This window comes from Coturnix japonica, chromosome 5, assembly GCF_001577835.2.
Source record: "Coturnix japonica isolate 7356 chromosome 5, Coturnix japonica 2.1, whole genome shotgun sequence".
Classification (NCBI taxonomy): Eukaryota; Metazoa; Chordata; class Aves; order Galliformes; family Phasianidae; genus Coturnix; species Coturnix japonica.
In genome coordinates, this window is record NC_029520.1 from 49,776,642 (window position 1) to 49,800,368 (window position 23,727).

Here is a 23,727-nt window from a genome sequence, read left to right on the forward strand (position 1 = left end):
AGCTATTATTATTTAAGATATGCCCTTCTTGGTCCGAAATATTGTCTGCTGACCTGTTTCTTTCCTTGGTTGCTACCACCTGACATCCTTCTGCACTTTCTCTGCAAGCAGGCCAGGCCTACAGTCTGGTCCATCAAGTCCCAACCTGCTGCCATCCTTGCAGGAACTGCAGTGACTCCTGTAACCACCTGGGCCATCCCTTAGGCTGTAACTGGCTGCAGTTCTACCAAGCTAGCCAATGCTTTGCTCCTTGTGCTGGTCCTAAATGGCTGCTGGGCTTCCCTTGCTCTGCTCCATCGCTTCTCCCCAAGACCAGAACAGCCAGAGTGTGTGACACATCCAGGGGAAGAGTCGCTGTGGCTGTGCCTACACACCCACTGTCATCCCCATTCCTGTTTGAGAGCTACAGGCCTTCTTTACTCTGCTTTTTAATAACACAGATGATTTTAACTGTTTCCTGGCTTCACCCTCAGTTCCATCTCCTTGTCTTTAGTCTGTTTAATGCTTCCTTCTAAGTGATGGCTTTGTCACTTAATCTCATTAAAACTTCTCTTCATTGAACTCCATGTGCTGCTTATCAGACTGTAAGCCTAATCTCCCATTTGTAATTAATTTGTTCTGTGCCTCCTACAATTTGGCATTGTTAGATAATGGCATCAGTCTCAAGGTCATTGATACGCAGCATGAGGAAAGCACCAGCAGTAACTGCCCTGTGAGTCTCCATCCTCCTGCCTCCTCCCTTTGCCACCCTGTTTGATTTTATTGACAGCTTTCTCCCTCAGCCAGTTTCTAATGTGTTTCAGCTGTCTCCTGTCTGGCTTGTGCTGCTCTGTGACTTTATGAATCAATCTCTTGCATTGCCTAGAGGGGAATGCTTTCCTGATATCTTCCAGGCTCATCTGCAGCACTTTGCCCTCTTGCCTTTCAGTTTGTTCCTGTTTGGTCCAGTAATTCAGGTGCTCTGCAATTCCTTTGCTGAGTTATGTGTAAAACTGGAAGAGATTCATCTTTGTGGACACATATTTGGGGATGAGATACAGGAGTCTTTTACCTTTGGGCCATCGAGCCAAGTGGACGCTCAGTGTCTTACTCAGTGTAGAAATCAATCAGTGCTATAATTAGACATCTGTATTTAAATATATTAATAAATTCTGGATCCCCAGGGTGACACAGCATGCTACCACCAGCCAGTTCTGGTGGGCGGAAAGCAAGCACTGATCAAAGGTGAAAAATGGCCCCTACTGCTTCCTGCAGATGGGATGTGGGTGCTTAGTGCCAGCCCATGTTGAGCAGAGTTAGTGGGGTCCTGCCCTGGCTGGCTCTGCTGGCTTGAAATCTGCTTCTAGCAATAAATTTCAAGGCTAGAAAAGGCAAAAATGAGACCTCTAGTGGTACTGCCATTTTCTCATCAGCAATTGCTGATACAGTTATCTGGAGCCTTTGTGGGCTCTTGAAATAGGGTTAGTCTGGGCCAAGGTAAAGCACTTCATTTTCCCTGATAGATTTATCTTCATCTCACATATTTCCCTGTTTGGAGGTAGAATCCAACAGACTTGAGCTGATTTAGCTCATTCTTAACAGTTCTGTGCGTCCTAGAAGCCATCTATTAAACTTAAGTAACAGATCCACACAAAGCTGTCATTGGGCCACAGGTATCAGCATTCAGTGCAGCATTGATCACAGTATTCAGGCAGCTACACGGAGCAGCTCCAAACCCATTACCCAGAGTGGGGTGGAGGAAAATCTCCCTGGAGTTGGTAGAAGGCAAGTAGTCAGATCTGCAACACTGTGGTAACAGACAGCTCATAGGCAAGGTTCAGCTCCATACTTGAGGATGCATGATAATTGCTCCCAGTGAAAGGTGCCTAGCTCAGAAGCAAGAAGACATGTTTGCAGTGTGCTTGTCAGCTGTTAGGAATTGTGTGTTTCGTCTGAATGCAGTTATGCCTAGGGATGCTAGCTAAGAGCAGAAGACTTTGTGTTTGTGGCTGTAGTCACATACTCAGTGGCCAATGGTTTCTGCTCAGTGACTATGTTGATGAGACTAACAGAGTGACAGCTTCAGGAGACTTAGTCCTGTGGTCTGAAGCAGGTCTGCATCAGCAGGTATAAACTGTTCCTTCCTAAAGCATCCTCATTTTGGGCTCTCTCTGCAATACACTCCTCCAAACCATGTTGAAAACATCTTTATAATCCATTTATATAGCTCCTTTTGTGTGCTGTGCTGCCATTCTCTGGGCTCACACAATCACTACACCGATGTGATCAACAAAAGAACAAAAATCATTTTATTCAGCACATACTCCTTTCCCTCTGAGAACGAGACAAAGCTCAGCTTTGTTTGGCTGGAATGCGCTTGAACCCCAGACCCCAAAAGCACCATTGTAGCACTAAATATCACCTATTTACTCTCAAAAGTGCTTTTTTGAATTTTGATTTGGTTTCATTTTTAATGATCCATTTGTCTCTTCAGACACAGGAGCAGCGAAATAACAGTGATTTGCAGCCACAGGCTGCCCGCTCCATCCTCTGCTTCCATGGAAACACATGTTGGATGAGACAGAATCAGGCTTAAAGCAGATGATTTCCAAGTTGTTTGCTTTTCCTTGCAGGGAGTAACGGATCTCTTGTTTGTATCGAGCTCTAGGCAAGGAGAAGCCACCTTTGGAGGGATAACTTTCAGAGGTGCTAGGCTGGTGGTATTGCTGGGGTTAGAACCATCTTCCTGTGCATATGGACTTGCTGCTTTTCTACTCAGGTGCTTGGAAGAGAGTGGAGAGGGTGGGTTTGAAGCAAGTGTTCTTATGGGCAAGGTTATAAGATGTAATTCCTTTGCATTACCTTCCTTTCCCCCCCTCAAGAGGTGGAGATCATGCTGTTCTCTGCACTTAAGCACCTCAGAGGGGCGGAAATGACTCACCTGATACCTCTGTTCACGTACTGGGCAGCCTCTTCCCTCCGTGAGTCATAGTGAAAAACAGATTATTCGCAATTTGAGGGCAAAATAAGAGAGGAATGGGAAAAGGGCAGGGGCTTACACAAGTCTGCATGGCAGACAGTCAGTGCTTGAGGCAGTGGCACAGGACAACTCCCCTCTGAGCTGCAGGAAACCCATCCATCCTTGGCCTGTTAACAAAACCCCACCCTCAGATCTCAGGAGGTACAAATAAACGTCACCATGTGCTGCCGGCTGGTTCTGCGAGATTCCCACTAATCAGAGCCTTTCATGAATTATTTAGCATCAGAGAAATGTGACAGAAGGATTCTGGCACTTCAGATGTGCAAAATAATGGCTGCTTTTACTTCCCAGCTAATTGGGAAGCCAAAATGTATTGTGTTATATGGGTATGCGTGTCTTGGGATGGGTTGGGATCTTCCTGCCCTACCCACAGAGGGCTCAGGGTTGTTCCTCTGTGTGTTGCTGTGGCCTTGGGGGTGTTATGAGTGTTTGGTTGTGGGCATTTCCATTGTCCTCTCTGCCTCCCTCTGAGCAACCTGTCCCTGTGTGTTGTGCCTTGCATTGCTTTCTGCATGCCTCCCTCCCAAATAAGTAGGTCTTGACTGCAGGTTTGCAACCTGGGAAAAACAAGCAGCTGCAGAACAGCGTGTCTATATTTATCTGGAACTCAGAAGCTGCGGTTTGCAGGGATCTTTGATCACTTTGAGTGTCAGACTACCTGGAGGGGGGGGGGGGAAAGGAAAATAAAACAACTGAAAAGCAAGTCTTTTGGAAAAGGAAACAGCTGCTCCTTACGAAGTGAAGCCTCAGCAGCATCAGACCATATCCACCCTGCTGTGATAGACGAGGTTCATCCAAAACCAAGCACTTGAGTCTGGGATTTGCTTTTCTTTCCTTGAATGTTCAAAGTTTGTGGTTTTCTTGAATTTATTGTGAATTCGGTCCAAATGTTTTAGTTCAGAATGAGATGTTCATTTACAAGGAGGAAGGAGTATGTGGTGCTAACTGTCTCATCTGGAGATGCAATGCTCACCCAGTCCTTTGTTGCTGCTTCCTTTTGGAATTCCTCAGTTTTTTCCTTATTACATTTTAATTGATACAGAAGGGAAAATAATTCCATTTTGCTCTTAAATATATTCAGATTCAATCTATAGTTCCTGTTGCATATTCACACTCAGAGGGTTATCTTTCCTCTGCAGAAGCAATCAGGAAAATGTGGCTTAAGATGTTTAAGAGTATCATCAGGCGAATCTCTGTTCCTTAACCCTTTTAGTTGCGTTTTCTAAATGTGAAATCGTTTTTGCTGATCTATCTTTAATCTTTCGGCCTTGAGAATAGAAAATGAAATTGTCTTTCTTCATATACTCGGCGTCAGCATCCACATCAAGGCTTTCTCATTGTGTGCTGAGGGGCTGAGGATGTGCGTTATTCAAGTACTCAGAGATGGAGCCTGTTTTTCTGTAAGGAGCCCACTTCCACAAGTTCAAGGGATTTAGCTGGGCTCTGCATTTCTTCCTTCCCTTTTTCCTCATTTCACACCTCTGTGTACAAAATACCTGGTTTTAGGGATGACTGATGCTAAGTCCCTCGTGATCTGGCTCCAGGGTGTGATTTTTCTTTGTCTGTTTCGCTGATGTGCTGCTAGAAGCTTATTTCACCTTGCTTATGGGATCTGCTGACCCTGTGCCCCATATGGAGGATGTATGGGGCAGGGCCAGCACCCCAGTACTCAGCCATACTTTCCTCTGTAGCTGCTCTTCCAGATGATATCCTAAATTGTCCCATAAAGCTATTTTCCCTGTGCTTTTCCCCAGCAAACACAAATCTGACCACTTTCTAGACAGCACTTCTGGCACATCATTTCCTGATCTAATTCTTCTGGTTACCCTGGAGGCCTGGAGCAGCATCAGAGGGCTGCTTCACTGGCAGAATATTTCTTCAGCCATTGCTCTACTGACTCTTACCAGAGCCCCGCCATGTTCTCTCAGTGCTTGTCTCATCCCACAGCTTTACACTGACAATTCCTATCATACCTCTCTGTATTTTGCATCCTCTCTCTTTTGCTCTCTTTTTCTTTTCTTCCCTAGCACGCTTCTGCATATGTCATTCATCAGCCTTTGGCCCCGTGACCCACCTCCTAATCCTCTGCAGCCTCAGCCAAGTGTTATTCTGTATTAACAGCTGACCCCCCCCCTTTTATCCCTCCATCCTGATGATGGTTTTGAGCAGCAGCAGCAGCTGGGTGAGCACCATCCCTCCCTCTCCTCTGCAGGGTGTCATCTGGTACCCAGGTGGTCACATCCACAGAGTGGGCAGCAGCAGGGCTGGGGACAAGCTGCAGTGATGAGAATACATCCAGCAGCGTATCGTGGTCTGCTGCTGTTTTCCAGGGAAAGCTGGGGTTGCCATGACAATGATGTGTTGGTTGAGCTGGTGCTTGCATGGCCACAGCAGCTGCACACCTTTGTCTCTAATGCCCGGATGATTCCTTTCCCCAAAGAAAATGGCTTTTTTAGGGGAACATGTGAGGATTTGAGATGTGCCAGTCTATACCTTTACCTACTGACCAGGGTCAGGTTCACAGGAGGGATATTGGCAACAGGAGCCAACAGAAACTCTGCAAACCCATTCACCAGCACCCCTGGGTACCTGCAAGGATGCCAGCCTGATTTAGAGGCTGAATCTCTGACCTCAGGTTGTTGGTTTTATTTGCAGTTGTGTTTGCACAGTCTGTAGTTGTATTTGCACTTGGATAGAGCATCCCAGGCCTGATTCCCTGGGGGAGAGTCAAATGGATGAGCTGTGCCATGGCCACCCCTCTGTCACCAGCCCCAGCTCTGTGGGGAGTATGACCATGCCATACAGCCCTGAGCCTGACACAGCACCATTTCACCTTTAAATGGCGATGGAGAGACCCTTAGGACAGGGCAGAGGTTGAGCCTAAGGGAAGGGAATTGTGTCCCCTGTGTGAGAGCACGTAACTTGAAATTTGGAGACAGTTAAGCTTTGGAAGTATCAGTGGAGCTTTTGGAATGGCACCCATAGGGTAAAGGACCTGCAGCTCAGTCAGACCTTGCTTCAAGAATTTGCTACAAGTGTGTCCTCCCCTTGTCTCCTGAGCATGGTTGGCTGAAGGCTTCTCTGCTCCTTTCACCTCTACCCAGCACCAGGCAGGATTTCACCATTGCCACAAGCAGTGCAATCCAAGCTAGTCTTCACAACCATGCTTGACCTCCGTTGGTCCAAAAAATAGCAGTAACACTTGTCTGCAACTTGTTTACAAAAATGCATGCGGTTCCTTTGCTAGAGAACAGATGCTGTGCCAGGTGTTGCAGAAAGAAAGCTTAAAAGCAGATGCTGCCCCAAATTTAAATGGACCCAGAGACCCAAGAGAGAGGATTCCCGAGGTCACACAGGAAGCCTGTGGCAGACATGGGGGCTGAACACGGATCTCCTGAGGCCCAGCCAACGCTGTGGTCTCAGAACTGTCTTTTCTTTTGTCTTCCAGTCCATTAAGACAATCAATTAATGACATGGAATTAATAATGCCAGCTGCAGCACCAGCAGTGCTGTAAGGGAGACAAATTTAGAAGCACGGGCTTACAGGCAGCAGGCTTGGGAACAGGGGTAGTCTATGAGTGGTGGATGAAGCTGCTCCAATGGGGGAATACAGGTCAGCTGTAGTTTTAGGGGCTCATCAGCTTCATAGTCAAGGCTTAAAGTGAAGGCATAAAACTGCCTCCCCAAAAGGAGAGAAATGCTTCATTGTCAAGTTTCAAGCACTTGAAAAATGTAACCCCTCTGGAAAGAAATGAAGACTTTTCTAGGTCAGTGGCAGGAATAGAGCCTTCGTTCTTATGATGCTTGTGGTTCAAAAACATCATTAAATAACCTAGAGAAATTATCCACTTCTGATGAGCCAGGAGAAAAGTGCAACTGATTCATACGTGTCAGACGTGCTGCCTCCCACGTCAATCAGTCAGCTCCTGCAGAGCATCCCTGGGATGGTCAGTGAATGGAATCTACTCACTGAGGGACAGTAGATCAGCAGCTCAGATTCCATGTTGCCTTTTTTACCTGTGTACTGATTTCTTTTGTGATATGGAGAGCTGAGAAAAAAAGGAAATTAATTGCTGCATTACATGTCCTAAGAGAAAGCATCAGAGCCTTGGGCATGAGATGCAAGGACAAAGCTGTCTAAGGCTCCTAGACTGTGAATAGCAGTGGACCTTCAATAGCTGTCAGCATCTCAGTGATCCTTATGGGTCCCTTCCAACTCGAGATATAACTCTCAGCTCCTGCCCTTTTCCTCTGTGCTGCCTCTGAGCAATTCTGCAACCCAGAAATGTGTTGAGCAAGAATGAATGCAAGACAGCAGAGCCAGGATCTGGCCCATGCCATGCTATTGACAGACTCATCACTAAAATGTAATTGCTGGCTGCCCTTGGCTTGGAGTACTCCGGCAAAAAAATCCCCATTGCTCTTGAGAGCTTCAAGACATATTAATGTGACTTTTAAAATAGCATCCCCTCTATTTTTGTTGCTAATGCTAAGAACAAATGAGCTAAGGAAAAAAAAAAGCCCAACAGGCAGTGATCTCCCTTAATGCTATTGTTCCCCTAAGTGCCAAGTGTTGGGATCTCACAGCACCACGCTGCAGATCTGGCTGCCCTCAATGTGTCCTGCGCTGTGTTGATGTGGGGTGATGCAGAGCTCTGTTCTGCAGAACAGAATCAGTCCGAAGTGTCTTCAAAGTCACTGCACTTAGAGCAGAACCGGTGATAATTTTAGCTCTATCTTTGAATGTGTCATCATGAACTGTTCTTTGAAACCAATGCTGGTTTCCACCCCTGTGTGTCCTGCAGGGTGCTTAGGGACAGCCCTGCAGTTTGGGGTTGTACCTGATCCTTCCCATGGAAGAACATTGCAGGTGCTTCTGAGCTATGATGGACTTAGACATATCATCAACTTGTCTCCAGCAGAGCTACGTAATAGGCAAATGCTGCTGAACCCACTTGGCATGTGGACCTCTCACCTGTTGTAGGTCCAGGCAGGGCCATGTTATTTGTGCCTTCCACTCTGCTCTGCTCCACAGTCAGTGGCCCTGGTTTCATTCTGCTGCAAGAAAATAGTCCTTACCCTCAGGCTATTGATGGGCAGCTGCTTAGTCCTAATGCTGGCTCACATTCTTGGATACATAATTTAAATTCTCATTGTAGAAATGCTTTTTTAATCAATTGCTATTTTAGCCATTGCCATTTTGTTAAGCTTGATGTTCACGCCTGGGTTGACACATGTACAGTGTAACATTGGTGTTCATGATGTGGAGCAGTCCAGCTGTATACAACAGCTCTGAAGGGATGCTTTTTCAAAAGGAGGCAGAAATTGAAGCAGGAAAACTGAGGATGTGGTTTATTTTGGTGGCCTGGGCAAGGTGGTGGGGACCTGAATTTTGGGGTGAGGAAAGTCTCTGCCAGTGGAGTTCATCATGAGAACAGAATGTTAAGTGCACGTGGACCTCTCTCCTGTCCAGGGCAAATTATTATAGCTAATGGAGAACCGTGGGGTACAGTGAGATTCTGTCTTCTCACTGCTGTGTTGCTGATGGTTCACATGCAATAGCTGTAAGTTTCTGTGATGTGCTATTTGAGGTCTCTTGGGCTGTTTTCAGGGACTGCAGGATTTGGGAATTTCCTATGTCTGATCTTTTAGATAGAGGAGGGCCACAAAGATGATCAGGGGGCTGGAGCACCTCCCCTATGAGGACAGGCTGAGGGAGTTGGGTTTGTTCAGCCTGGAGAAGAGAAGGTTGCGGGGTGACCTCATTGCAGCCTTTCAATACCTGAAGGGAACTTACTCCCAGGAAGGGAGTAAACTCTTCGAAAGGGCTGATAATAGCAGGACTAGGGGAAATGGTTTTAAGTTGAAGGAGGGAAGATTTAGGTTGGATGTTAGGGGAAAGTTCTTTACTAGAAGAGTGGTTAGGTCCTGGAACAGGCTGCCCAGTGAGGTTGTGGATGCCCCGTCCTTGGAGGTGTTCAAGACCAGGTTGGACGGGGCCCTGGGCAACCTGACCTAGTAAAGGTGTATGTTTGGTGGCCCTGCTAGGCAGGGGGGATGGAACTACATGATCCTTGAGGTCCCTTCCAACCCGGGTAATTCTGTGATTCTGTGATTCTGTGATTTTATGGAAATTGCTTGTAAATAGCTCATGTAACGTGTTGGTGCAGAGCTGCACTCAGTGTGCAGGGCTAAAAGCAACCAGAGAGGTATTTTCTGCTTTGCAAGGGGTCTACACCAACCAGGCCATGGTGAGATACCATCCTTTACCAAGTTGTTCTTTATTTTCTAAGGCAGGAAGTACACAAAATCAAGGCTTGTACATTATTGAACATTACTGTATGCAATGACAATTAAAGCCAGTTCTACACCTATTAGTTAATTATTTCCCCGTTAGGGCACTGCAGATACTGGATGTAAGCCGAGGACAAGTCTGTCTGTGGATTTCAGTGATGATTTAGAAGCACAAACAATAGCTGCTGGCCATGTAACCCCAGCAGAGCTTTTTAGGTAAAGGCTGAGATCTGACTGTGGTGAACCACTCTGTGAATTCTGGCTTTCTTCTATGAGATGAGTTACCTGAGGGAGGGATGAGTGACCTACTACTGCCAGCTGGGGAGATCTGTTAACTCGGGCGTTAAAGACTTGAGCTTTTGGAGCCAAAAAAGCAGAGAGATTCAGATTCATTTCCCTGTGCTGATGTGTGTATGACCTGCTGTCTGTGTGCTGCTGTCTGTTTTCATGTTAAAAAAAAAAAAAAAGAAAAAAGGAAAAAAAGAAGAAGAGCACTCAATATAAAATTGCTAAAGGAAAAATATTTAATAAGCAATCATGATCTGGAAGGTGATACAGCTGAGAGGTGGATTTTGGGCAAGGTTTTTAAGCATAATAAAACCTGAAAAAGACAGGGTGAAGGCAAGGCACTTCATTTAGTATTTTCCATGTACCATGTGGCCATGGCTTGCTATGACATCACTGCAGTGAGGAAACTGAGGCAGCTTGGTCCCTGGGCTGGTGTTGCAATCCAGCCATTGGTGCACTGAGTTACTGCTGGGAGCTTTTTCACAAATTATCTCATAAACCTGCTGTCCTACACGGTGTGTGCAGCATTATGGGCAGTGAGGAGGTAGCACTTGGACCTGCACACCCCAGCAAGGGAGCAGCAGGGGTTGGTGGGAGGGGTGTGGGTGCTCTGCTGTTTTTTGCTGTTTCTAGAATAGTTTTGATGGGGGCTGAGGGGGGGAAGGGGATTGCTGTGAAGGGACCAGATCCTGCCCTTGGTTTTCCCCTGCCTGCTCCAAGACCTCACCTGGGCACACAGAGGGGAGGGAGGCATCAGCGTCTGGGGGTGGATAGGGAAATTTGTCTCTCAGCCCCAAAAAACCCCAATAAGACACCCAATTTCATCACTGTCAAGAAATTTCTGGAACACGGGTAGTCACAACCATGCAGCCACATAGGAAACAGTGCTCCCCGTCTCCACCCGCCCCAAATTTGCTTTTATTTCTTTTGCCATCAGGTTGCTTTAACCATTTCAGTGGCTCGGAGCCGCCGAGCGCAAAAGCTTTTGATTTGAAAGGGGACCGCATCCCCTTTTGAAAGGAGCCTGCTCCCTAGGGCAACCACATCACACTGCTGATTTGCTGCAGTGGAGACTGCAGCGCGTACAATATGCCCTCCCCCCTCCTCCCGTGCTGCTTACAGCATCAGTCCGGAGCTGAGCAGGGAGACGGGCGCGATACCCCATAACCCACCCATGCTCGGGAATGCCTGAGTGCTAACGCAGCGCCTCCGAACGCAGCACCGGCCACCCCTCCACACGCCGAGATGCAAGCCAGTGCCGACTCCACCAAGATGGACTGTCTTTGGAGCAACTGGAAATGTCAGGGTATTATGTCTGTTCGAGTGTTGCATGCTAGAAGGACTGCATGGTAAAGGCAGGATCCGTCCATTTTCGCATTGTTCACCTGCGGGCCTTTGCATGCTTTTTTATCTCCCTTCCTGCAAAGCTTTTATTTGGGGGTTACGTTAAGAAAGGAAGGAAGAACCTTTCATTGTGCTGTTTGAATGCATTTCTCCCATCTCCAGCTGCCTCGCCCTGTGAGCACCCGGGATGCAGCACCTTCATCCTGCCTCCCAGCCCATTCCCAAGCATCCCTTAGCAGATCATCCTCATCCCAGCATGATTTCTTCCCCGTGGGGGCTGTAGGAGAGCCGGGCGATGGGGAATCCGTGCTGACCAGGGAAAGTGGGGCTGGAGGTGGCGGTGATGTGTGCTGGGTGCATCCTGCCCTGGGCACACCCATGGCCAGGGCTGAGCTGAGTATCGGCACAAAGAAAACGCAGCTCCGGCGGCAGTTCTTGTTTTTTGTGTTTCTTGCTGTTTTTGTGTGTTTTATTGAGCTTCCCAGCACTCCGCCGAGCCATTTGGGGGAAAATATTGTGGGGGTATGTGTAGGGGAACAATAGCATCTTCGTTTGGGGCTGATTTTCAGTGATATGGAGCGGGTTTGGTGCCTGCGCTGGGTGGGGCTGGCACCTTCTGGGGCGCCTCGGCCGGCTCTGCAGCCATTTTTTGTTGGTTTCACCCTTCCCAGCCAGCATCCAGCCTTTGTTTTGCTAAAGGCAAAGCCTCTGTGAGGCTACCAGCTGGGCACATAGGGAGAAAAGCATGTGGCAGTCCTGCGGGCAGGGAGGACACATGCGGATTGAATGTGGTTTTTAATTTTTAGGTGCTTGTTTACATTGAATAGAGCGTACATGGTGCTCACAGCGGGGTCCTGGCAGAGAGATTAGAGCATCATCTTGTTAAAGGGACCGGGATGCTGGCAGACAGAGCTCTGTGAAGGGAGCTGCATGTAACAGGAGCCAGGAGTCCATCCTGAAGTGCTTTTGGGGAGGGCAGGAGGAGGCAGACAGACATACAGACGCTGGTTTTCAGAGCTATTTCTGCAATCTTAATCCGGCACCTAATTGTATCGTGGTGTGAGGGATTTTTTTTTCAGTAGGAATCTGGGAAGTAAACAGATGCACCTGTTCAGTGCCAGCCTGCAGCAGTTAGGGCTTTCCATTCCTTAACCCAGGCTTTTCTATAGGATTGTTTGATCCATTCGGCTCTTATGGGAGAGCCCCACCTAAACCTGAGTCTTTCCATATGAGATTTAAGCATGAGCATCCTTGTGAGGTAGGGCTGGGGTTTGTGTTTGTTTCATTTCCTAAAAGGTGAAGGATTCTGCTGATAATCCTAAAAATGCTGATGTGCTGAGTCAGGTTGTTGAACCACCTGTATTTAGAGGCAGACGAATTTTTAACCCTTTTTTATTAGGAAAAAAAAATAAAAAGAATATTTATTCATAAAGTTAAAAAAAAAGGGGGTAACAACAAAAGGCACGCTGCTGTTGTTTAATTAATTATTAATCATGGGTAACAACTGCAGGCTTTCTCTGTTTCTGTGCTTTCCTTTTTGAAATCAAGGAGCAGAAAATGAAATGGCACAACACGACCCCTGCTGCTCTGAGACAAAAAGGGTCGGAACAAAATTGACGCAGCTGAAATAAATCACTTGCCTTGGTTGCCACATCATCTGCACATCTTTCTTGTTCTCGGTTGGTGCTCTCTGCTTTAGAAGGGATCCTGCAGGAAAACATGAAGCACAGAGCATTATTTCTGCCAGCAAAATTCTTTGATCGCTCTCAGATAAAATAAAAGCAATTTAAAATTGAGAGGAATGAAGGCTAAAGATTGATTCGACGATTCTCCTGGTACCTATTATTCACGTCCCCCCTCCGTCTCGACCCAGAATATCAGTTTCATGAAAATCTGGGGTTGTATAATTTTGCCAAGTTCGTTCTGCACGGAATTATGGCTCCTCCTGAAAACTCTGGAATATGGCTGCGAACGGAACAGATGCAGTCACAGACCTCAGTAAATTCTGAGCATATTTTTACTGAAATTATGGAAATGAAATGCTGAGGATAACTTTAGTTTTAATTAATAAAATGTCAATCAGCTATATCATTAGCTTGCCCTTACAGAGCTTTAAATTAATGTAAAATTTATCCAGGCTCTGGAGGAGCTGCAGGGATGCTTGGTGACGCTTTGGCTTTGCCCCACTGAATCTATGTACTGTTCCTTTTCTTTAGAGGACTGCTGCTAATCACGTTTAGAAATACTGCAATGAGTTTTACCCACCCATCCTGCTGGTCATGCTTGTGTCAATGGTGGATCCTGATAGAGCCTTCAGAGATCACATCAACACATCAACCCCACTAGGCACCTGCTTCTTGCAAAGTATTGTCATGGGTAGGTGGTGCATTGGATTGGCTGGGATTGAGCCATCCATAATGCACGAGTGTGTGGAGAAAGATCTCCAACTGGGCATGCTGGTGGCTGGAGCATGAGTCCATGCTGGGGGCTCATCCCCACACCTCTCTGCACGGGTTTCTGTGGGTTAGGAAGGTCTTGGCACCTCAACCTGTTGGGCTCCTTGGTGGTAGCACACTGGTCCCCATGTCGCTGTTTCTTCTGCATGCAAGCTCCCAGCTGGACATAAGTAAAATGCCTGTTCACTATAAACTAAAGTGGAATTGGAGTGCAGATTTCATCAAATCTTTCCAGCTGCCACAACTCCACTGGAACTGGAGTTACTGATGAGCTCTCCACCTTTGCAACAGCTACAGATCTGCCCCAGATGCTGGTTTTTACATTGGACCTTGTTAAAGCCAAAATCCTGGAACAAAGTCATCATCTGATGTAACTTCTTTAGCTAATATCTTCAAGTAACTCTACTAATTGATGGAGAATTTGCATCCTGATTTTGCAGCTGATTTCCTGTGAAATTAGATTTGTCAAGATATTTTTCCACTTCCAGATTTGCTTTCATTTCTTGTTGCTGCTACATAAATCCAATCAATCCTTCTTCAGGCACATCCCTGTTGATGGCAATAGAGCTGCAAGATCAAGAGTTTAAAATTAGAGGACAAGCTGTCTTAGGCATGAGCTTCATACTGCTGGGTTGCCAGCTTTCTCAGCAAACACAGTGATCCAGGTGGTATCAAAAGGGAGATTTCAATAGCTCTACCAAAACATGCTCTGTACATCTCCTGCTTCATATCTGAATGTAAATCTCTTTCTTTTATACTTTTGAGAACAGATAAACAATATATATATATATATATATATATATATATTAACAGAACAAAGAACAAATTCCCCCAAATTAAGATCAAGATATTCTTTATGGTGTAATTTAATCTCCAGCAAGAGGGTGATGATGTGGCAATAGGCAACAATGGAGGACTTTCATCAGATCTCTGAGAAAATTAACTGAGTTTGAAGGGGCTGTTTTGATATCAAAGGGGTAGCCTCTCCGTGTCACATTCTCATAACTAAAATAGATCTGAGCCTTAATTTTGAATGTCTGCAGACTTTCAGGTGTTTGGATAGAGTTAGGAAGGGTCTGGGTCTGTTAGTTTGGTCCAGGAGCATCTCAGAACAGTCTATACATTTCCATAGCTTCGTGTGTATACAGGGACTGCACCTGGGGACTTTGCTTGGTCCCTTTGTTCTCTGCTTTCTTAAGATAAAAACAACAGCACCTTCATAGAAGCTGGTAAAAGCAGAGAGCGATGTGGTTTGATGAGTAGGGGGATGTGTGGAAAGATGCTTTTTTTTTTACCTTTAGATCAAATATTGGTTTCAGCTCTCATGTGAGAATAATAATAACAACAAAAAATAGCAACAACCACAGGAGGCTGAAGGGCCGATTTCTTTATTGTCAACCCTGTTGTGCTTCTGTCTACCCAAGCCCGGACTGGTGTCTTACGTAAAGCTATCAGTCCTTATTGAGCTCACATAGTGCAGTTCTGATGTTGCAGATGGAGGAGGTGGGCTGAGGAGCATTCCATATCTTTTTCCCTGGTTCTATTCCTGCTCCAGGTTTCTTCTCTTTAGGGTTCAGGGTTCAGGTTGAGCATTGGAGCTGAGAGATGATAAAGACGTGAAGTTATACTAATGACAGGAATGTCATGGACTAGATGTGTACAGCAGGGATAAGTATGGAGAGAATCCTCAAGGCTGGAGCTGAAGAACAAGGAGAGATGCCTTGTTAAAACAACACAAATGCTCTGCCTTGGCTCTGCTGTTGATCACAGCAGTCTTCTAAAGGCACCAAACTGCTCGCTAAATGTTACATCCATCTGTATTCTGTTTTAATCAGATTTGCTGTGGGAAGGGGAGCAAAGGCTATGGATCCTCCCCTGGAGAGAAGGAGGAAATCATGTCCCCACAGCCTGTGGTTAAAACTGAGAAGTGGCATTTGTTTGAGCACAAGCAGTATTTACTTCTCTTTGAGGACTCATCTCTAGTAGTCATATTTGTTGACAGATATTGTTGCAGCAATGCTATAAACAAGACTTCCCTTCTTAAATTGGATTTCCTAAGCCTTTCACTGCCACTAGGCCTGGGAAATGTATTATGAAGTCTCTATTGTATTGCGCTGTATACAAAATAAAAGACTTTTTCTCAGTTCTCATTAATACTAATATTACACAAGGAATGAAGCTCTACAACCCATTGATTTCACATCCTAAAGAGGCCCAATGGGACCTCCACTGTTGGGAGGGCAGCTTGATCACGTCCATGGGTTTATTAGTATGCTGAAAACATACAACCTTTATTTGATCCTCAAGGTCCATGGCTCTCATCTGAAGGCTGCACACAAGGTTTCTGTGCACATTTTTTGTGCTAACTAAATTCTGCTTGATGGATGATCATTTTTCATACTGTTGTTGCAGCAGAGGAAAACCTTGCAGAGATCTTCAGAGGGAGGCAGGGAGAACCTGTGGAAGATGTCAATGGATCAGACTGTGCACAGCTGATCTTCATTAATTTTCATATTAAAATGCTTGCTTTAAGGCATGGAATGGAAATACAGTCATGCTACGAGATATGGTTTAATGGTTTCTTGTAACTATGGTAATGGGAGGACGGTTGGACTAGATGGTCTTGTAGGTCCTTTCCAACCTTGTGATTCTGTGATTCTATGAGAAACTACCAGAGCTCAGTTCTCATGATTTCCACCTGAACTTTAGGAAAAGGGAACCAGGAGCATCACTTCTTGGTCCACCCCAACCATCTTGAGCTTTTCACCCTCTTGTGCTGCTCTTTCCAGCCCCAGGTTTGCCTTCTGGCTTTTGTGATGCCAAAGGAGCAGATACATTTTCAGCTGAAAGTCCAGGTGTGAGCTGAGTGAGCTTCCAGGCTCTGTGCTCAGGAGCAGTTCCTTGCTGTCATTGCATGCTGTTGCTGTTATTCATATTTGGGAGGTTACTTTTAATTTACCTTGCAAATATTGATATTTCCTGTCTGCTGATATTGACAGGTAATTGCTTAAATCAGAGACTGTACCTTTGTACATCATCAGTCTGGTGGATGGCCCCAAACAAAGAACTCATATCTTGTAAATAAGATGAAATTACACTATGATTTGTAGCCGAGTGCTTGGCACCGCTGGAAGCTTTTTCTTTCCAATTCATGCTACTGGAGTAGAATTTTACAAGTTCCTGTTGTGAGTTAAAAAATACAGACAGGCAACTCTTTCAGATAAATAGCTCATCAAATGTGCTTCTGCAGAAAAAAACTCTTTAGAAACAGTTCAGTGACCTGCAGCAGTCTGCAATGCTGCTTTCTTAGAGATTGCTGGCAAGTCCCCCATAATAAATAGAAAGTCTTTGGAGACTGAGAGTGTTCTGGCAACACCCAGAGCCCTTTTATAACTCCACAGCTGAGCCAGAGCTCTGCTGCGCCGTACTGGAAAGGCCACAAAGTGACTGAGGGAGGGACTCTGCTTGCTCCTTCCAGGAGGCCGAAGGGAGATCATGAAAAGCTGCAGCTGAACTGCTGCTGCATGTTAATGGGCATGGTCAGGACTTAAGAGTTGGGGTTTTCAACACAGAAGGTTTTGAATGAAACTGAGGCAGATTTCAGTGCCTGTTCTCCAGAACCATGTTTGCACATTCTCTCTGAAAAACGTCAATGCTCTGAAATTAACATTTCAGCACTCACAAATATATGTTCCTCAGCCAGACAGATTGACTTGCTGTCCGGCTGCATGCACATCACATAGCAACAGGCTCACGTGGCACCAGCCTTCTGCTTCATGCATATTCAGCATGCGTTGCTCAGAATCATGCCATTGTCGTGGGTCTGGGCAGTATCACATGTGCCCACACAGCCTACAACAAGCCCAGGTCTTGCAGGACTCTTGTCTGCACCAGGATCCTATGGTGTGATTTTACACTGAGACCTGACCAAAGCATCTAATGGTGATGTCAGATGTACAACTTTACCTCAGCTTGTGATGTGTGTTCATGTGTGCTGGTCTGAACCTGGTGTGTGCAGGGTTGGACAGGCAGGGCAGTAAAGTGATGGGGCTGGGGCCAGCAGGTGCTGGAGCAAGCCATGAGGTTCATCTCCCTGCACCACTCCCTCTGTGTATTCCTTTAGAGACCGGAGTGATGGCTGTTGAACATGGGCACCATGCAAGGACCTCCACCTGCCTTGCTCAGATTTTCCACCTCAAAGCTGGCACATATTTTCTCCGTGCACATATGGGAGTATTTGTGTCAAGTCTAAAAGACACAGGATCCCTTCCTCCCAGGTCTCATTTGGCTGGTGAAAGAGGCCAGCTGCCTCTCATCTCCTTTCTCACGCATGCACACAGCCCCAGAACTGTGTCATTTGGTCTCTCCATCTCATGGCTGTGGCAAGGCTTCCCTTACCTGATACACCTTAATAAACACCACAGCCATCTCACTGAGGGGAAGTTTGCAGGAGATGCTCACAAAAACAAATCTCTCTCCAGCCATTCAGCATCTTCCTTGTTGAGAGGAGTCAGAAGGCAGTTTGGCAAATCAACATCTATGCAGCCACCTTCGGTCTTGCAGGAATTGAGGCAGGATGTCATAGAAAGAAGGAGCTGCTGCTTTTGCATCTTATCAGCTATCAGTATGAATCCAGGGAACTCCACAGAAATGGGCTGCTGTGCTTTTTACTCAGCTCTCAATTGTTTGCCTGTCTACTGCCTGCCTCCTAGGTAACATTTCTCACTGGTACGTGGCCTTTTTGTTTCATCTGCAGGTGATAATCCACTTACAGCACCCTTAGCCAGCTTACCTATTCGTTTAATATCAAGATAGTTTATAACACAGAATTGAAGTATCTCAGAAACTGAGATTTACATAAATTTCCAAAAGTGTCCATTGACAGACCCATTTTTAAGCAGAAAAAGGATGGAGCTGTGAATAATGCAGCCTGTCCAAATGCTCACTGGTAAAAGCACACCAGGTCCTGTGCTGTGCTGCAGAATTTTGCAGTGCCTTTAATGAAAAAGAGACTGAAAAGCGGTAAACACCACAAACTTACCTTCTGGATGCCATTTTGTAAGGATGCATTGCAAGATGCACATTCCAACACTGAGACACTGCAAGCAGCCTGTGGAGTTCCAGCTGCATGGACACAGCTGTGTCTGCTACCAGCCTCCCTGATGGGAGTGCATGCCCTGTGCTGTAAGTACATCTTTAGAGTATCCACCAGTCCATGCACTGGGGTTCCTGCAGGAAGAAGATGTGGCCATACAACTGGAGAGCCTCTGCCACGTCCCCAGTTTACATGCTCACACTCAGCATGTGCCACTGAGTTCCCTGGTCCCTTGATGCAGTCCTTGGATCTCATCATACACACTTCCAGTCACAGGTCCAGTGCTCAGTGCTGGCACTTAGAAATATGAAAGAGTCATTATGCTGTGTATGTTGACGGAGATGATAGTAGGATGGGAATGTTGCATTCAATAATCCAATAGCAATTTTGCACTCAAGCCCATTACTTTGAAAAGCAACGCTAATGTGTGTAATAGTAATGAGTAATGGCTCATTGACTCAAGGGAAACATGCAGTGGTGACTCACAGTGTTTTGAGATGAGATGATAAGAACTACTATGTTGGATTAATATGGTTTCTTTTTGTGTTTGTGAATTTTCTTTGGACAGATTGCATTTTCCCAGAATTTACTCTTTGTTCAGATTGTTTGACAAGCAGCATCTAAGAAATCTGCTTGGCTTGTGTTGTGCTCAAGCTGTTCATGAGGACAGCGTGTGAAATCAGAGCTGCTTTGTTTAGATTGCCATCAGCCTGTCCTTTGGCTGGAAAGGGAGTCAGGCAAGGAGAGAAAAAGAAAGGTTTTTGTTGTGTGTTTTTTTTTAATAGTTCTGAGATTTGTAATATCAGATTTGTAAATCTGATATTTAAAAAAATCAGATTTGTAATAGCAAGAGGAATTACTCTGCATTTTCAGGTTCTGTTTGTTTCCTACCCATGTAAGTGAATGGTTTCCTACCCGTGTACTCATTAAGCAGTGGCAAAACCAGGAGTTTTATTACTTCAGAAGTAACAAAAGGATATTGTCAAAACTTTGCATAGTTGAATAGAATATTGGTTTATTGTGGCTAACCCCAGATTTTCTCATTTGTTTTCAACAGCCAAAACTTGAAGGTGTTTTGATCCAGAAGTGGAAACACATCATTAGCATTTGGACTAGTGACCAAAAATATAATAACCCAGAGTTTCAATGTAAAATAGGAACTTTCATCAGCTTTTTTCCCTTAACCTTTCTCTGCAAAGCCACATAAAGTGCAAGGATTCCAGCTAGGTCATTGGTTCTCCTTTCCTCCACATCTGAAGCCACTGAGCTGCTTTCAGCCAAGGAAATTCCTGATGACATTCGCCCATCATCCTCCAGTGAAGGCCCCAAGCATGGCATTGGTCTTGATGCCCTCCCAGCTCCCGCCATTAACATGCTGTTCTTCTCTCCCCAGCTATCAACCTGTTGTACTGGCGCGACATCAAGCAGACAGGGATCGTGTTTGGCAGCCTCCTGTTGCTGCTCTTCTCCCTGACCCAGTTCAGCGTCGTCAGTGTTGTGGCCTACCTGGCCCTCGCCGGCCTCTCGGCCACCATTAGCTTCAGAATCTACAAATCAGTCCTACAGGCTGTGCAGAAGACTGACGAGGGCCATCCCTTCAAGTGAGTGTGTTGCGGTCATGGCTGGGGATCAGGTGTCTTGTTGGAGATCCATTCCTAGTGGAAAGTCACATTTCTTTCAGCTGCAGCTCTATAAAATTCTTGCTCATAACAGGGCTTTCCATTGTCCAGAGTCTCAAGATTCATATTGGCTCAGATTCTAGGGGAGTGAGGGGGGAATAAAAGTTTGTGAAAGCAATTGTCCTCTGAGACATGGACATTTTTTTCCTGCAAGTCTAGAGATCATGGAATTCAGAAGCAGATGCAGAAAGGGGGTTTCACCATAAATAATGATGGCACAGTGCTTCAACATGCAGGAAGAGTGTCGCTTCTGGGCACACTGTGCTGGGTGTAGAGGGGATATTGGTGTCTTCTCTCCAACACTGCTGGGCTGTGGCAGGGCAGTGCATCACCTCTGGGGCTGGTGCTTGTTAAGCTCTCCCCTCTCTACTGAAGGCCTGGGCTGTTTGTTCCAGCTGATGAGGGATGCTTCATTCTCTGCTGTGCCAACAAGCCCATGAACCAATATAGGGAACTGATGTGGCTTCCCAGCACACAGTGAAAGCTCCTGCTACAGATAAGCGAGGGCTGGGGAAGAGGGGGTGATGGGGAGATAGGCACGAGCGTGCACGGTGGTGAGCCTTGCTGGGTTTCTAACTGCCCTGTGTTTCTGGCAGAGCCTACTTGGATATGGAAATGAATCTCTCACAGGACCAGATTCAGAAATACACAGACTGTCTCCAGCTATACGTCAACAGCACAGTCAAAGAGCTGAGGAGACTCTTTCTTGTCCAGGACCTTGTGGATTCTTTAAAAGTAGGATTGCTTCAAATATTTTTAACCCCTCTCTAGAGGACTGATTTACATTTCAAAGTGCTGTTTCCCATGTCGACACTGTCCTTATAAAACCGAGTTTTGTGTAGCTTCAGATATCAAAGTTGCTTTGCTATTTGATTTCCAATCTGCTTACTTCCAGTGGCTTAGTTAGGCAATCTGCAGTTGCAGTTGTTTATCCACAATACAGGAGTTAGAAAAGATGAGGACCAGCTTAGCTCCTGCAGGTCTGGAAGCATCTCTTGTTGTGCTGTCTGTGTCCTTGCCACAAAATAACTGGATGCAGAAATCTACCTGCACAGTGCTCAATGCAGGGTCCTAAATGAATGCAATTAAGCCCAAAATATGCATGAAAGTTCAGCTAGGAGTGTGAGAGCAGTAAAATGCAGACAGGAAAATGGTTTTATAGACCCAGAAAAAGTACCTAGTTCCTGATGTGCCTTACTTAACAAGTCCTAATACACATTAAAAAAGGCTAATGTGCCATTATATTAGCTACTTAAGTGAACTCGTTTCTTCTTAGCTGACACTGGAGATGATGTAATGATCTGTTTTTCATTTAGTTTGCAGTACTAATGTGGCTGCTGACTTATGTGGGAGCCCTCTTCAATGGCCTGACTCTTCTGATAATGGGTAAAAATCATCACTTCTTTTCAAATCTATTTTTAATTTCAGTTCCCTGGTGATTTCTACTTAGGCAAAACAGCCTCTCCTCACTGTGCCTTCTCCATAGTTAAAGCACCAATCTCTTGGTGGCTTGTTCACTATTCCCATTCCATCATCCATACTGCTAGAACCAACGTGTGTTCTACAGCTTTGCAGCCGCTATGCCCAGAGCTCTGGGCAAACCCATATTTGGGAGATTTGAGCAAAGTTCATTTTTCATGCGAAGATCCCTTGGTGGATCAGCTGACCGAGTGGCACGATACACGCTTGTCGCTGCTTGAAGTAGGTCTCTTCTCTGGAGGAATCTGATCAGCAGGAATTTAACACTGTGCTCTTTCTCTCCTCAGCTGTGGTGTCAATGTTTACTCTCCCCGTTGTATATGACAAGTATCAGGTAAGTCTGTGCAGCTCTCCCATGCCTGTCTTGTTCTGCCTTGTTGGTGCCCCACTGACTTTGTCTCCTCTTGGTCTTTGCAGGCACAGATTGATCAATACTTGGGACTTGTGCGGACCCACATAAACACTGTTGTGGCAAAGTGAGTTCAGCAGCACACTTAACCTTGCTGTGAGGTTGTAGTATTCTGGGGTGGCTGAGAGCTGGGTGTTCCCAGGGACAACATCCCCCATCAGTGATGCCCTACCCAGATGATAGAGACATTTCCAGCCAGTAGTTCTGTGGTTCTGAAAACACAGCACTAAAAGTCTGTACTTAATTTTTTTTTTGTTTAAGCTTAATTCCTGACTTCCAGTAGACAACAGCCCATGGTAGGATAACAAAGGGCAAGAGAATATCACTGAGCATGTCTTGTGGTTATATAACCATAAACAGCCAGGACATTTAGTGTGGGGCCTGTAGGAGAGCACGGGCAGGAATCACCTCTATTTCTTGTTGGACTGTAGTCCGCCCATCCCCACAACACACTGATCACAATTACCCCTTGCTAAGACACCAGCTGAGGATCTGCTGGAATGGAGCTACTGCCTGAACATGCAATTCTTTTTCTCTATTTCTAGGATTCAGGCTAAAATCCCAGGTGCTAAGAGAAAGGCAGAGTAAAGCAGACAGCGAGAATCCATCGACTACAGTAATGAATAACGGGGGAATCTGGAGTGAAACAGCTCTGTTCTTACACTGCAAATTTATCGTTCTTTTTTTTCTCAACACCATGATATTAGAAACATGAAACTCGGAAGCAGTGCTTCTCCCCTGCTGCTTCTGCACTTAGAATACTTGCAATCACTTGTGTCAAGCACTAAAGTATAGCAAAGAGAAAAGTGTACTAGATGTGGTTTTTTGTGTTGCTTATAAAGTGCATGATGGTGAGCGCCTAAATAATATTGAACTTTTTTATTTGATCTTTTTTTTTAGTGTTTTTCCTTCTTCTATTGGCATTGCTTCTATAACTTTCAATGTTACATGTGGCTAGGGGCTTTCCTGCTTAGCGCACTGATGCAATAGTTAAAATTGCTTCTACGTCACTGGGTTGCTGGTTGGATTCATCTTTATTAACTATATAGAATTGTAGACTGATGTTTTAGTGTTTTCCAGCACAAATAAAATGAGCAGTAATCGGTACTTATGGTAATCAGTTTTGTATAACTCCAAAAAGAAACCCACGAAAACAAAACCCAGTACTTTTGTCATAAGGGATTGACAGGCTGATTTACATGTATGGCAACTGGAAAGTTCCAGCTTGTTCAATTTATTACAATTTGTATTACATTCTCTGTAGTTCCTAATGGACTTAATTATGGACTCTGAATATTTGCACTTATGTACTTGATACCGAATGCAGAAATAAATGTTACTAAATGTACAAAGCCCTCCCTCTCATTGCCATTGGAATCAATGTTACGTTTGCAACCTGGACAGATACATCCCCTCCCCCTTCCCTTGTGATCCACACGTGCTTCACTTATGCTGTCCCACACAACCACCTGCAGTATGTAACCTGCCCGGCAGTCTTTCTGGGTCCTTAAACACTTCTCTGAACTTCTTGAATTGAAATCTCTCCTTTGATTTGTTCACTTAATTCATCTTCATCTCCTACACGTGGACACGGTGACGTCTGTCCTTGGTCAGGCAGCAGTGGTGGCTGCCTGCGTACAAATGTATAACACAAACTTATGGGA

General features: G+C 45.5%; 1 protein-coding gene across 3 annotated transcripts in view; it reads left to right on the forward strand.

Annotated features, from left to right (window-relative positions):
- RTN1 (reticulon 1) overlaps positions 1–23,418 on the forward strand; it is an 86,242-nt gene extending 62,824 nt beyond the window's left edge. Inside the window, exons 1-7 of one of the 3 annotated variants that reach the window (XM_015865785.2) lie at positions 10,481–10,907; positions 19,890–20,097; positions 20,772–20,910; positions 21,492–21,561; positions 21,942–21,988; positions 22,072–22,130; positions 22,609–23,415. In XM_015865785.2, coding sequence (XP_015721271.1) covers positions 10,847–10,907; positions 19,890–20,097; positions 20,772–20,910; positions 21,492–21,561; positions 21,942–21,988; positions 22,072–22,130; positions 22,609–22,651 — 627 coding nt within the window. In that variant the 5' untranslated portion in view covers positions 10,481–10,846 and the 3' untranslated portion in view covers positions 22,652–23,415. Of the gene's footprint in view, positions 1–10,480; positions 10,951–19,889; positions 20,098–20,771; positions 20,911–21,491; positions 21,562–21,941; positions 21,989–22,071; positions 22,131–22,608 lie in introns of those variants that run through there. The other 2 variants (XM_032444732.1, XM_015865783.2) reach the window with 2 other exon arrangements.
- The last annotated feature ends 309 nt before the right edge of the window (positions 23,419–23,727 follow it).